The 15,363-nt window shown below is 38.0% G+C and overlaps 1 protein-coding gene across 5 annotated transcripts in view; it reads right to left on the bottom strand.

The window, feature by feature from the left end:
* Positions 1-1,653: 1,653 nt before the first annotated feature.
* aplp2 (amyloid beta (A4) precursor-like protein 2) overlaps positions 1,654-15,363 on the bottom strand; it is an 81,510-nt gene continuing 67,800 nt past the window's right edge. For 2 of the 5 annotated variants that reach the window (XM_015384186.1, XM_015384181.1), the window contains 8 exons: positions 15,116-15,244; positions 11,772-11,871; positions 9,547-9,720; positions 8,886-8,921; positions 6,272-6,354; positions 5,087-5,164; positions 2,663-2,818; positions 1,654-2,493 (listed from right to left, as the gene is read on the bottom strand). In XM_015384186.1, the coding sequence (XP_015239672.1) occupies positions 2,392-2,493; positions 2,663-2,818; positions 5,087-5,164; positions 6,272-6,354; positions 8,886-8,921; positions 9,547-9,720; positions 11,772-11,871; positions 15,116-15,244 (858 nt within the window). In that variant the 3' untranslated portion in view covers positions 1,654-2,391. The remainder of the gene's footprint in view (positions 2,494-2,662; positions 2,819-5,086; positions 5,165-6,271; positions 6,355-8,885; positions 8,922-9,546; positions 9,721-11,771; positions 11,872-15,115; positions 15,245-15,363) is intronic. The other 3 variants (XM_015384183.1, XM_015384182.1, XM_015384185.1) reach the window with 3 other exon arrangements.

Genomic DNA, 15,363 nt, shown 5'->3' with positions numbered 1-15,363 from the left:
GAAAAATCAAGAATTATTTTTTTTTGAAAGTTTGCGGACTAATGTCAAATATTTAGTATTAGTGATTTCTTTTATCTGTTATTTTTGATTCTCATCCCTCTTTAAATTATCTTTTTTTTTTCTCTTGAAAAAAAAGCAAGGATGTGAAAATAAGTTGGTAATTACAAAGCCCAGACAAGTAACTTTGTGAAACAGATTTGATTGTCTTTCATCAAATAAACATGAATGTTTAAAAAAAAAACCTTGTAGTTACCTGCTGTTGATGTGGAGCAAGCTCTGCCCTGGTGGCAACATGCTGCAGCAATAGAGCTTTCTAGGCACTTCCAAGGGATTTTTAAACAACATTCTTTTTTGCACCCACATCTGTTATACAGTAACTACACAGCAGACCAGTTTCAGAGCTGTTATTCTACAGACTAATTTCCTTTTAAAACTTACTCTGTGTTGAAAATTGTAGCCAGAGCTTGCAAAATGCCCTAATTTCTCTTGCAATACTTTCAAAGTGACATCTTCCATTAAATCATTAAAAAAGACAAGACACATTCATTTGTTTGTTGTGATTTTATTGATGTGTAACCCCTCGTAACTATAAACCTGTTTCCATTGGTGTTGATCCTTTTTAAGTCACTAATATGCATATTATAATTAGAGTTCCCAGTCGTCTTCCACAATCAAGCAGGCAGTTACAAGATCGAAGCTGTTTGGGTGCATAGTGAGACAGTCACATACAGATATACTGTCACAAAGAGGAAAAAAGAAACTGGAAAATAAAATCAAAAATAGATTTCATATTATTTCATATAAGAACAAAGCACATCACAGAAATCCTCTGAAGAAAGAAAAGCCATGATTGCAACATCAACTATACAGGCATACAAAGACGATACTAAGATAGAGAGGGTTAGGATTTCATTGTTTTGTTTCATTCTCTACCTGTAAAAAATCACTCGTCGGCTTTCTGTGTGTCAGAATTCAGCTCTCTGAGCGCCTCAGTCTGCCTACACAGACCTCCAGCTCCAGCTGCATATAAGTGGCTTCTGATCCTGGGCTGGTCCAGCCTTTGCAGGTAGCACAAACCTTTGCATTCGTGAATGTTTTTCTTGTTAATGTAGACTTTGGACCCTCTGCCCAGTTTGGATTCATTAAGCAGCTGAATACCAGCACAGCTTCCTGCAATAAGGGTGCGTCTCCTCCACAAACTTGCTTCGTATTTTTCAACATGTGTATATCTGGATATGTGCAAAATATGTAAAAGGAATTACTTAAAAAAAGGGAATTTCTCATATACATAGTGCGGAAAATTACATTCAACTGTACCATTTGGACATCCACAAATTTTACATTTTCCTAACTAACAAAAGGTGTTTGTGTGAATGAGGAAATGAAGATGTTCACTCATTATTATCACTGTTGTCTGTTGTATGTGTGTTTGTGGCAGGGGTGTATATATTATTTCAGCAGTTTAGGCAAACTTTGAGTCTGATTGCCTTGCTGTGTCCGTTTAGCATTTCAATTTTTCTTTTACAAAGTTGACTTTAACGAGCTAATGGCAGAGTAAAATCTGAAGCAAAAGGGTAGACATTCACTGAATAAAGTTTTTTTTTTTTTTTTTAGATGCGTTTGAGCTGGGGGTCTGTGCAGATCATCCAGATCATCTCCCTCTTTAACGCCTGCCTTGCAAACATTCGTAACCATCACATAAAAAACAAGACAGGAAAATAAAAAAAAACCCAAACCAATTCATAATGTATTCCTTTGAGAAAAAAAGTGGAATAAAAACATCTAATTTGATATATATATATATATATATATTTATGTATATCTAAACATTTCATGTATATTTGTTATTATAACAAAGCAAAGAAATAAATCATGAATTTATCCCCCCTCCCCATTTGTTTCTTGTTTTTTTTTCACTAAATATTTTGATTGGTACAAAGAACCTTCATATACAAGCGATCTATTGAGATTAAAAAGAACACATTAAAACACCGATTATTTAATGAAACCCATCAGTCTGCATGGTGAAAAAAACCCGAACTAAATGTAGTGCCAGTTTGATGACTAAAGAAACTTGATTTGTTTTTCACATCATAAAAATTTCAGAAGAAATGTTATACATCTTGATCTGTCTTGATAATTACAGATAAATCTTTTTCTATTTTGCGAATTGGCAGAAACATCAGACACATGGTCAAAAAGAGCTCTATAGTACAACAGTAGCAGTAGTAGAAGCGTTACTTAAGGATTGTTCTGAACAAACCGGTAAATGGAGTTTGGATGTATGCAAAGGATTTTAACAATAGCATCATTTGTTATTGGTCAGTAGTATGTTCCCCCTGTCAGAGACTGTCCTCAGCCAGGCTCCACGGCGCCCCCTCCAGGTTCAGGTTAGATCTGCATCTGCTCCAGGTATTTGTAGGTGGGGTTTTCATAGCCGTGGTTCTGCATCTTGTTTAGGTGTCGCTCCTCTGGCGTCAGCATGGGGTCCACCTGGGAGTTAAACATAACTTTTCAGAGGGAGTCAACCATTTTGTGCGATGAAACCAAACAACTTAGGAGTTTAATTTGCTCTGCAGCTACTTCTGTGCAGCATTTTTTACACATCAGTTGTAACCTGGCCTATTATGAGCGCACCCTTGTTTTTTATTCGGACCCTTACCTCTACGATGCCGTGGCTGATGGTGCCGTACTGCCTTTTTCTCAGAAGCACCAGGCTGATCACAATCACAGTTGCTATGGCCACAGCGATCACCAGCAGGCCAATCAGTGCGGTGCTGCTAAAGCTGAAGTCCCCTCCCAGGGGGCGGTAGGACTCCTGATAGCGGAGCAAAGTGAGAGGAGGAAATTACAGAGAAGAATGAGGCAATGCATGTAAACACAGCTCTATTGATAGACCAGTTAGGCTGGAGAGATGGAGACTCGTTTTACTCATTGTCATTTAGACTTCAAACTAAGCGGCTTTATGTTATCACTTTAAAATATAACATTCTAAAAAGTAAGGCCGACATTTTGAATTTATTTCTCTGTCTGAAAATAATCAAATTTTTCCTGTTATTTGCACACTGAAGAAAAAAAAGCAAAGAAAAACCATGTGCCGTGGTTTAGGCGATCTTCAAGACACAACTATCAGCTTCTACATTTAACTGAACATATTTCTCTGCATCCATCAGCAGAAATGTCATTTTACCTCAGAAAAAAAGGGTTGTATTTATTTCCTCCCAAATCAATGCAACACAATCTATACGCTTGTGTTTGCTGCAGGCTCTGATCTCATATCTCAGCAGGTGAGGTGCTGAGTAAATGATGATCAATAGCAAAATTAGAGAGAGAGACATAGGAATACTGAATTTTTAGATAAAAATAGAAGTGCCTCATTTTTTTTTACATTTTGGACATAAAATCAGTTTGAATATAAAGAATATTTAGATAAAAAAATAATGAAATACAAATTATTCAGAGGAGATGATGGGAAATATGACTTTTTACAGATCAAAGGCCCTCAAAGTGCCTTTGAAGTGCAGAAATCAATCAACTAGAGGAGTTTTGACCCGCTGTGCATCAGGGTCAACAGCTAGCTCACTCAGACTGAAGAAGGACAGAGTGGACACAATCGTGCCAAATGCTGTTTATGGATTACCGGCTCAATTTCATGTCAAATCAACCAAGCCATCGGCACATCTAATCAAATTACTCTCTATCCCAGATCTCATCGAAATATATGAACGACCTGAGAGGGAAAGCCTTGAGCAATCCTTCCAGGTCAGTAACATTTTTTTAAAAGCATAAGCAACTAAACAATAATTAGTTAAATATATTGGAATAATTCACTTTTGATCACCTTTAGCAAAAAGAAAGAAAACTAGACTATTGGTTAAAATTTGGTGAAAGTCTAGTTGATGATTTAAGATCCATTGTGCAAAACTAAGATTTGTAAAATTAGCTGTTTAACAGTTTTCATATTCAGGCAAAGTCTAAAAGTTAATGATAAATACTATTATATATTGCATCCCATAAAATTGTAAAACAGTCGACTAGTTTATAGTGTTGGTAGTTTTTCTCACTTTACACCTTTTTACTTTAATATGAAGTTCTGATTAGTCATTATTAATGAAATAACGGATAGTTTGTTAATAAATACTGAAAAATCAGATATTAATTGTTTGATAATCATGTGTTTTGCCAAGTAAATTATGATAATAGAAAGAGAACTGAAAGATTAAGATAAGAGAGCGAGAAACCAACGTCTATCTAAGAACTAACTTTCGATTAACAGTGTTTTCCCCATTAGCGGTAGAACAAACTGCTGATTTTATAATTAAATTACAGTTATAGCCTAGGCTAGCATTGACATCATCCAGTATTAGCATAGCAAATACAAGCATTAACAATTAGCCATATTTTTAGCTCATATAAAGCAGCTCAGTTATTATCAGTTACTTTCGATCTCTTGCAGTTGGAACTCAATAAGCCAATCATCATTAGATTCAATGGTTAAGTTGTCATTTTGTTATTTCACTTCTTCCTGTTTTTTATTATTCCTGTGTGATTCAACATTTTTTATCGCCCAAATAAGAATAAGGATGGTAAATCCATATCTAAATCCTAATCTTCTTACTCTAAATTAACAGAAAATTCCCACTGACTTGAGGAAACTGGGAAGAAAACTGTTTTCTCATCAGAGCTGGTGTTTCGTCACAACCTGCTTTTCTACATTCACATAATTTGGCACATATGACACAGTCTGATCATATGTGGACGGAGGCAGGGGGGAATTTACGCAACTCATTCCCACACAAAAACTGAGCCACGTCAGTTTCTGTAGATATTTCCATACGTGTACATTCTGGTACATTCACATAACAAACATGCTCCCATGCAGGAATGATAAATTAAATTTCTCTTTTTTTTTTTGCTTGAATAAAATACAAAAATTACAAAACAAAATAAAGGGAGGGGGGACAAAGAGGGTCTGCTAAAACATAGTTTGGTTGCACACTTCTACACTCTCCTCCTCTCACCTTCTCCCCACTAACAGTAGCTGTAGTTCCCCAGAGAGCCCAGAGGAGGGCGCAGCTATACTCACCAGCTCATCACCATGCATAACGCTGACTCTCTCAGCACTGTAAACCACTTCCTTAACATCCAGAGACTCATCAATCACCTGTCAACACAGACAGGGGAGCCCAGGTTACACTCACAACAATGTGTGTGTGTGAGAAATAATTTGCCTTTTTTTCTTCCTTCTTTTAGACAGAAATGGAGAGGCAGGAAAGCAAGAGAGTGTGAATGTGCAGCAGTGTTTAGGTGATGAAACGCTTAAAGTTTTCTTTTCTCAAACTGGAAGGAGAGAGGGAGGGGTGTTGCAAGCATTATTAACATGCAGCGGATTTAATTGTCTGCACACCCTTCTTACAGTGCTGCATATTTATTATGTCAAGTGTAAAAAAATAGAGCAATCAATCCATCAATAGTCCCATTAGAAAAAAAATGTTAATGATAACATTATCATAGCATCATTTTTTTACGTAAACAGAACACAATATTTAATAGGGTGTTTAGACTTTTTCTTTCCACTTGAATTTTTGCGGTCACACACCAAACGTTTCTTATTAAACAAATCAGCAGCATCTTTTTACTCATTACTGGATCAGTGGGATATGGGCAGGGCTTTCAGGAGATAGAGAGAAGTAAAAAAATCTTTTTTTTGTTTTGCAGAAAAATACAGATTTTCTGTAGTAGAGAAGATATTTTATTCAAGGGTAATTTCACCTTCAGATTGCTCTATCTCAGGAAAACAGCCTGTCTAAAAGCAAAGCTCATGCATCATAGCCCTCATCATGCACACAAACATGAAGCTTCTTGGTTGGGTGTTGGCATGCAGAACACAAGATGCACACAGAGGCCAAACATGGTTGGAAAATCCATGAGGAGGCCTGGTGAGTTTGGCGAGGGAAAGTGACATGCAGTGACTGCTTGAACGGAGCGTGGAGCCGATTTGCATGAAGAGCGACTAGAGGAAGCCACACACAGACAGCCCAAATAGCCCAGAGTGAGACGGATGTAACTATGACAACATAGTTACTGGAATAATCCGTCACAGTAAAAGCTGAAATTAAGAGAGCCGTGTGAAAGCGCCTGCTAGTTTCATCCGTCTCAATCTTCCTCTGCGCCTCACAGACATCAGGGCAATGAAATGAACCCGTCTGGAGTTTGCTCTGTGTTCGGCTTTAACAAAGCTGCTCGCAGGTCACAGATGACAAACACTTACCACGTTTTCTCCCATCTTCGGCTTGCTGTTGATGATTCTCTCCTCGGCGCCGATCAGACCATCCAGACCAGCCATGGCAGAGCCTTGAGGAGGTACAGGAGGCCCGGTCAGTAATGCCACATAGACACAAACAGACAAAACAAACAGACAAACAGGGGTGGGGATGTTGGTGGCCGATAGCTGCACAAAGGCATCCAAGATCTTTTCGTCACAACTGTTGCATCAGTCGTATTAGTCGACTGGTGACAACAAAACCCTTTCTCCCATTCAGCACAGAGACAGGACTGTGAACACTGCACTGTGCTGCCACAAAGGCCCTCTCAAACTGGAGATACGCCTGTAGACATCTAGATTTATGCAATCTCTCAATGGTAGCTCTGCAAAAGATTCATTTTCCAATAACTACACCAGCATTTGAAAGAAAGGAGACAATGATTCCCTCTAAAAAGCTGAGTAAAATTAGCCCCTGCAGGGGGAGCATGGAGGTGGAGGTCAGGCAGCTGCAAAGACGCTCGGAAAACAGTAAGACCTGTCTGCAGAGCAGCTAAGATGTTTAAACAACCAACACTATACAATGCAAAGAAAAATGTGATAACTATTTAATTTATGTATTAAACTACTCTATAATAAAGGCATCAGATTGGACATTTTCTCTTTGAGGACAAATCAACATCAGTGGACAAATTTTCCATAGTAGGAGTGACTCTTATAAGACAGGGTTGTACAGCACCTTATAGAAAAATCAAACCAATTGAATTGTTTCCTTATTTAACCTCTTAACATCCTCCTCATTTGGAAAATTCTCGCCTATTTTACATACCCAAATAGAAAGGCAAACTGAGGAACTGTAAGCCCAATTTACATGTGTGATACATTATTTGAAATTTAACACCCTCTAGTTTCTGAATATATTAATGAAAATTGGGTGAGTAAAACACAGCCTAAGCTGCATCAGTTCAAACATGAATCAAAGTGGTTTTTTGTATTTTCAAAAATAATAGGTCTTTTTTGAACAGCAGTACTAAAGACATGCTTGCTTGTTGTGGCTGCTTTGTCATGTTTACATTTTAACATGCTGCTATATGTGTGAATTGTACTTTGGTGCTCGCTATGTCCAGAAAATGAACTTGGTGGTTGAATTGTGGAGAATCTAAGCTTTCCAATGATATCTAATATGTCCATATTGGTAAACACTTTACCAGTGTAATTTTCATGCATTCTGAGTTATTAATTTTAAACACTATAAAATGGTGGGTTTTGAGAGGTAAAAAAAAAAAAATCTGTTTCTTAGAACTTTAGGTCTAAAGTTGAGGAAATCAGAAAATACATAAGAGGACATGGGGCAAGTCAGGAAAGCAGCAGAAAACACTACAGATCATGGATGAAGCAACAAACGGGGCAATTCAGGAAAAAACAAGCTAGACTGGAAAAGATCAGTGTAAATGCTTCCTTCCAAATAAACAACAGGCATAAACATGCAGTCAGAGCTGCAGTAGGATGGTTTACATCAAAGCATATTCATGTGTCAAAGTCTGGACATAGATGCTTCCCCCCATTAGTTATTCTACATATCAATTTAGTGGTACAGTAAATATAGGGAGGCCATATTTTCGGGTTTAATCTCTCTAAAATGGAAAAACCGTGCATATCCCACTTAGTGTTGGCAGATTAAAAAACATTGTTACTTGTGCTTTTTACTGTTATTAAATGTGAAAGATGGAGGGAATATGATAACTTTGAAATAATAACATCGAACAGAAGGCAAAGAATTTTATAAATGTGCACAATCACAAATTCCTCATAGACACAAAAGTCTAGTTCCTCGCTGCTCGTGAAAGTGCATCATCTAAACTTCATCTGTTTTACTCTTTCCTGTCTGGACAGCAAATTATACAGTGGAGAAAATGTCACCTTTTTTTTAAATAACAGATTTTATGCTACTAATAAAAGATAATCAATGAGAGAAATGATTAATAATCAATTTCCTAAGACGATTTACTGCACCAACCAAAGTAGCTAACTCTTTTCCTTGGTTAGAGACGATGAGAGACATGATCATTGCCTTGATCACAGACTCAAACCATCATAAAAATATATCTCCATCCAGGCAGCCAGAAAATTCTTGTATCTTTTAAGGTAGTGTTGATCGATAGTCCTCCAGGCTGTTGAATGCCTGGTGTTTTAGGATTAAAGCATAAAGAGGGTAGGGAGGCTTTAAAACTTGCATTAGTCTCTGGATTTGTAGGACATCACACAAGTTCATGTTGAAGTTTTGAACATTGAGTTCAGAGCAGAGCTCTACATTTCACAGCTCCAATTAGAAACTAGACGGCTGGTGAGAAAAATATCCATGAGGTTGGTGGAATAATTACAGTGAGAGGCAACAGACTGACGAATCTTTCTGAGAGAGGATGTTAAAGCTACCAGCTTTTCTACAAAGCATGAGGTGATAATCCAGATATATGGAATAAAAGAATAAACAGCAAATGATAAGTGATTAAATCAGGGTGGTCAGTAAGAAAGGGTCAGAGGGAGAGGAAAAGCAAAGGAGAAAAGGTAAAAATGGAGATGGCTTAGTTGGATGAGGAAAACAAGACGCAACAGAGGCACCCACCTTTCTTGAAGGCACGTGGGGAGTCTGCTAGGTCGCCTTGACGTTAGAAATGACCAACAGAAAAACAGAAGATCAGAAAAGGGGACGAAGAGAAGAAAGAAAACTTAGGTGAGAAGAGAAAGGCAGGATTATCAAGCTCTGTTAACTGATTGACCAAAGAGCTGAGCAGGGAGGAGCAGGAAAATAAATGAGAGAATTTAAAAAACAGAAGCTGTTTGAGAATTGGCAGCCCTGTCTCAGCCCTCTGGGCCGCTGGCTCATATCTTAAACGCTCTTCGGGGGTTTGATTGTAATTTGCCTTCCTTCTTGCTGGAAGTATTCCATCCATCATTTTTCTCTCTCCTTAAGGAGTCAGTCTTTTGTTTGTGATGAAAAATGAAGCCCAAACTGTTCATTTTCCCCTGAAGCGACTGGCTGCAGCTCAGCTTGATCTGAACGGTGGAGCTTTGTTAAAGGCTCGGCCTCGGGGAAACGTGGAGACGCAGATAAGCCTCGTGCCTCGACTCCACCACACGTTCTCATCAGTTTACAACACACTGGCAGCCCTTCTCTGTCAGCTAGCAGCGGCTGTGACGCGCTCCAACGCCAGCGCCCTTCAGAAACACTTTAGTGTGAGACCGGCTGCACCTGCAGCCACAGTGCTGTTCCTCATGCTGCATACCTTCTGGCTCCGGGCGGGACCCCAGGGACTTGACCTGGATGGGCCGGTAGGGTTTGCCCTCAGAGTAGGGGATTACCACGCCCTCCTCCGACGGCACGGTGACGTCAGGCTGTGATTCAGAGATGGAGGACAGGAACTGGTCCATGTCAGCCTTCTGCTCCTGGAGCAGCTCGTCTACAGAAGAACAAATTAGAATATCCTTGTCAGCCTCCAGGTGTGGTAATAATCCTTCCAGTAATGCTTCATTCAAACAACAGATTCATTACTTTGTATTTAAGAATCAACACATGAAGAAAAAGGTGCATTAAGTGCATTTCTTCCTAATTCAATTATTATAACTAAGATTATTATAAGTAATTTGATATAATTTCCATATTTATTGTATTGTATATTTTTTTGATCAATCTATTTAAATACCAGTGATGATCCATTTCACTCATTAATGGATTTATCCTGATCTGATCATCATGAAGATTGCTGCTTCCTCTCTGTCCTTTTAAACGACATCCACATGATTTAGCTCGTAAGCTTTTACAGTTTGTTTCTAATTGCCCCCTATTTACTGCTCTAAAGTGTTTTGTAAACAAAGACTAACTGGTTTATTGAGTGCAACATAACCTGAGCTTCTAAAAACAAAAGGCAGATGATTCTGAAAGTAATTCTGCTGTAGAATTTGGACATAGGGCAAAATCACGGTTTTAAGTGAACCACAAAGTAAATCAGGATAAAATCTTTTAATCAGTCTTAAAACTATTTTTCTTTAAACCAAAGTCTAAGAAGTTCTTTGGTTTTAGAAAACAGCAATGAAATTTGTGGCATTTTATAAATGTTACTGATACAGAAATGGTTCAATTTAGGGATTATCAATCAACTCATCTTACAAACATCATTCATTTTTTTGTTTAAAAAAAAATTATTGTTTTTAAAATAATCCTCCATCTTAATGTGCAACTTTTAATTTCTTTGTCTATATGTGTTGCCTTTATGCACTTTCCTTTCTTTTTTTCTTTTCTCATGTACAACACTTTAAATTGTCTATATAAATAAACTTGCTTTGCTTAAAATGGTTCTTTTTTCTTGCGTAAAATGATCATCCAAACTACAACCACCAGGAATAAAAATAAAAAGGTTTGGGCACACAAATCTGAAAACAATAAATTAGGGCTTAAATTACATACAAAAACTCATCCAGTAATATTTGGATAAATGTCTCTTAGATCATTGCAGAGGAACTGTGATCTGTGATCCACAGGCTTCAGGCGTTAGTGAGATGTTTGACCAATTATTCTAATTAGAAAGTTTTGTTGGGATTTTTTGTGTAATTTTTCTGTTAAAATACACATTTCAGCTATTTATCTATTGATCTGAGGCAATGTTTTAGTGTTTATCATTTTAATCCTGAGCTGATTGAAAAAACTCTCCATAAATTTATCAAACTTGTGCCTCGCTTTTCTGCTTAGTTAATTCCCTGAAGTGGTAATCTGTATGTTCTTTCAAGTTTGGAAAAAAAACAGTTAAAACGAATAATTAATAGCCTCAAATTATTATTTAAGCATATGATGAGTGTTTACATATTTCTGAGTGGAACTATAGAAAGAAAGAAAATCACCAGATACTGTTTTTTTTCTGCCATTTTTCTAAGAGTGGCGCCAGCTTCTGTTCCTGCTAACTACCAATTAGTGTTTCTCTGAAAGATGTTTTTCACAAAACTCAGCTCTGGATTTCCCAAACGAACGCCGCTCAGTGAAAGCCGTGACCCAGTTCTGTCATTACCGTAACTCAACTTTAATTTATGCTTCAACTTTAGAGCTCCCAAATAAAGCAAAGAAAACTGGGGAACATTTTAAAATTCTAAAATTGAGATAACTAGTAAAGCATAAAAGCAAGAGCTCCTGATGGGAATGGCCTTGGAAACAGAAGGGGGGATGTCTTTGTTAAATTTTTTCATCACCAGCTCATGGTGGAAGATAAGACAATGCTGTAGTGTGTCTGAATAATTGGGTCACATCGACACATTTAAACCAACCGTTGGGTCCTTGCTTGCATTTATATTTCATTTTAGCAAGAAGGGAAAAAAAAGGGATTGCTTCAGATCAAAATAAAAATCCATGCAAGCTGCAGAAAATGAAAGGTGTTGGATTTATCTCCCTGACACGAGTGTGAATTTCATTTTCACTTCATTCTCCAGCCGGCGGCCGGAGGGGCTCAGACTGAACGAGACTCACCAATTTCATCCTGAATCTCCTCGGCCACGTAAGGTACTTTGTAGAGGAGAGATAGACTCTGGTTCATCCTCTCCTCGATCACCCGCAGGTGGGTCATCACCTGAAATCAGGAAAGCAGAAAAATAAGGAGTTAAGCAAACAGAATACTGATGTTTGGGGTTTTAAATAAAGCTAGATCTGTGATTGTGTTATGCAGGTTTTTGAAAGCAAACAACTGATTTCAGAGTCATTAATGAAAGATGTTAGGAGACAAATAAATCAGCCATTTAAATTGCTGTTCATCAAATTCATACTGGAACCTTCAGCTGACATATACATTAACCAGCCTCTGAGGAAACTCACTCAGACTTCAAAATATGTTTTTACTTTTTGCTCAATTTTACTGCTTTTGTAATTAATTGGACACATTTTTTTAATTTTTTAATTAAGATTGAAAAAACAGTAAATTGAAAACTGAAATCAATGTCCATCAATAGAAGAATGCCGACATGTTTCCTCAATAATGTTGAAACCTGCTCACACAGCAGCTGACCGAGCGCTGCAGGAGGGAATTTCTCATGCAGTTGATAAATTTGCACCATAAACATTCAGCTTGACTGAGATCTTGACTATTTGCATGCGTTGATCTGCTTGTCCTGTTTCTTTTCTCTCTACTTTCTCTCCTCACCTGAACAAAGCATCATCTTTCAATCATGATTTTATAGTCATCAGCAACTCACTCAAGATTGATGGAAAGAGAAAACGTCGACCTCTGCTGTCACATAGAGGTGATAATGCCACCTGCCCTGCTACTTTATCTGACATGCATATTCAACTCCATTCATTTCAAAAATACTTTATTAATTCCCAAGGGAAATTAAATGTTGCAGTAACTCATAAGTTATATAATCACTAAAGGTAAATTTGCTACAGAAGAGGCTGTTTTTTTTTTTTTGTTAGGATACTTTCTTCATTTCAAAGATTTCAGACTAGCACAGGTTCAACCTTCAAGCATTTTGTAACCAACTTTTTAAAGTAGATATAGAATAGAAATAGAAGGATGGATGATGAACAATAAAATAAAATCTGAATTAATCTTAGAAGAGAAACCTTAGGAATCCCTTCATAAATATGAAATAAATACAAGACAACCACGATCCCAGATGACCGACTGATTCCACCTTGTCATTTTAAAAATGCACAGGTACGGAAATTAACTCTCCAGGTTAGAACATTTTCAACTGGATGAACTCAGGATTGTTCAAGCCTCAAACATGAAACACAAAACAAGCTGAGGCATGTAATATTTTCTTCCCTCAGAGCTCATGTGACAGGATCTGCTGCTTATCAGCTCCAGTCTTTAACCACATCACAGGCTTAAAAGACATCTCAAGTTTCAGAAAAGGCTCAAAGGGCATATTTCCTACTGTCTGTCTGTAAAGAAACCATATAACAATAATAGACCTTTTCTGACAAAGACTGATCGTCACAAGATAACAACTGTCCTCAGACAGCTGATGTTTACCGCATGTTTTATCATGCAGTGCCTGAGAATAAGCAACAGGTGGCACTAAAGCACCTTTACCATTAGCAGCAGACTGAAGCCTGTGGCTCCTTCCTGACAAACAACCCTCATCAGGAAATATTAAACATCTCGAAGCAAGAGCAGAAATTCTGATGCATTTAGCAATCTCTCTAACTGCAGATATTTGAAGTTATTATGACAGAAGAGCAGATGTAAACTCTCGAAATAAGGGTTTAATAAAGCAGCAATTCTTGCTGATGAGTCACAAAGGAACAACTGACAGTGAAAGCAGGCCCACATCTACTTTTATTGGAATAAAAACCCTCTATCCTCCCTGGACGCCCATGTTCCAACTCCTTGTTTTGTTTCATCCATCTGTTGTGTTATCTAGAAACTTTAAACGGAGTCAAAGGGCACCAACAGACAGTAATGTGCACAGAGTGGAGGAGATTCCACCCTAATCCCTGCGCCAGCAGCTCAGAGTCCAGCGTTACACAAGACCTGTGCCGTGTTAATCTCCAGCTCAGGCTGAAGTGAATGAAACATCCGCCCTCCTCCCGGACTCCAACTCAGAGACACACGCTCTCCATGCCGCCCACACGTTAACAAACAGGGCAGAGAGGTGCACACGGATACATCATTATCCCTGGTCTGTCTGAGCAGCACCAGGAGGAGGACCAACATCAGCTCGCCACACGCTTTCAAATTTATCATGCAGAAATCTCCACACATGATAAAGATCTACATCTTTCACAGACTAAAATATCCAGAATTTTCTGACATTTTGCAAGGACTGTTGAAAAAAATCCAATATATATATTGGCAGGATAGTTGGAGATGAACAGATGAAATATCACTTAGACATAACACTGGAATATGGTTATTGTTGACAAGAAGCTTGGAAATGAGCAAACATTCTNTTTCTGACATTTTGCAAGGACTTCTAAAAGACAGACTTTAAATAGACTGTAAGGATAGTTGGAGATGAACAGATGAAATATCACTTAGACATAACACTGGAATATGGTTATTGTTGACAAGAAGCTTGGAAATGAGCAAACATTCTGTCACAGAATAATACTTTATAATTCAAGTGCAGTTTAGTTTAGTTTATGAAACAAACTTCATGAAATATGCCAGAGAAAATGAGGTAACCAGACAACCACTAGGGCTAAAACATTAAAGATCATGCAAATTAGAAATAAATGTGTGTTCTCAGTTTGTCACACCACAGAAATATGTTTTATTAATCCCTCCACCAACTTTGAATGATTAAAAACGCAACTAAACATATAAAATTAGGTCAAAATAATGAAAATACGTCTAAGTTCTCTGCCCAGAGATGCTGGGTTGTGTCCATCAGGGTCGCTGAAACGAAGCCCACATGCTATTCTATCTCTCTGCAAAGGTTTTGAACTAAAAGAAATACAATAAATATAATATCTATACTCTAATATTTAATTCAGGAGGGGGATCAGTTATTGTGGGACTCAGGTTCAATGAGGAGAGTCTCTCTAAATGCAGACAGGCTGCAGCTGCTGCGTCTGAGTCCCTGTGTTTTGGAGGAGGGAGGGGCTCGTTCACAAACTGTTCATTGAAGGCATGATGAGATGAGGCTGCATTTTTAGACACACCCAAGAAATCCTCAAACATAGGAATATTGAAACAGAAACTTAATTCTAGAGCTACAGTGTAATCATAAAAGGCCGGGAGACTTTTTCACCTATGTCATTTATAATGTGTTTAGTAGACAATTTACACGGTCTTCAAAGTTGATATTTTAAAAAAATATTTGCAGTAATCCCCAGGTTAGTTAAGCTAACGGGATAAAACCACCAACCTGAGACTTCATCTGAGCTGCTTTCTCCGGATCCACAGCCAGGACATGTTGGTAGTGGCGGATGGTGTGTTGGCGGTCCTTGTTCTCGGCACGGACGTACTTTCTAAGGGCCTGCAGGATACGGTGGGGCTGAAACACAAATGGTCAAACATCTTCAGGCTCACATTTTAATTTATGAATTCAACCCTTTAAACTGATCCTAGTTAACATCAAATTAAGATGTGTTAAAGGCTGCCAGAAAAAAGGAG

The sequence above is a fragment of the Cyprinodon variegatus genome, unplaced genomic scaffold (genome assembly GCF_000732505.1).
Source record: "Cyprinodon variegatus isolate N-32 unplaced genomic scaffold, C_variegatus-1.0 Scaffold306, whole genome shotgun sequence".
Classification (NCBI taxonomy): Eukaryota; Metazoa; Chordata; class Actinopteri; order Cyprinodontiformes; family Cyprinodontidae; genus Cyprinodon; species Cyprinodon variegatus.
The sequence above is the reverse complement of the archived record's forward strand: the minus strand, read 5'-3'. Positions and strand labels throughout refer to the sequence as shown.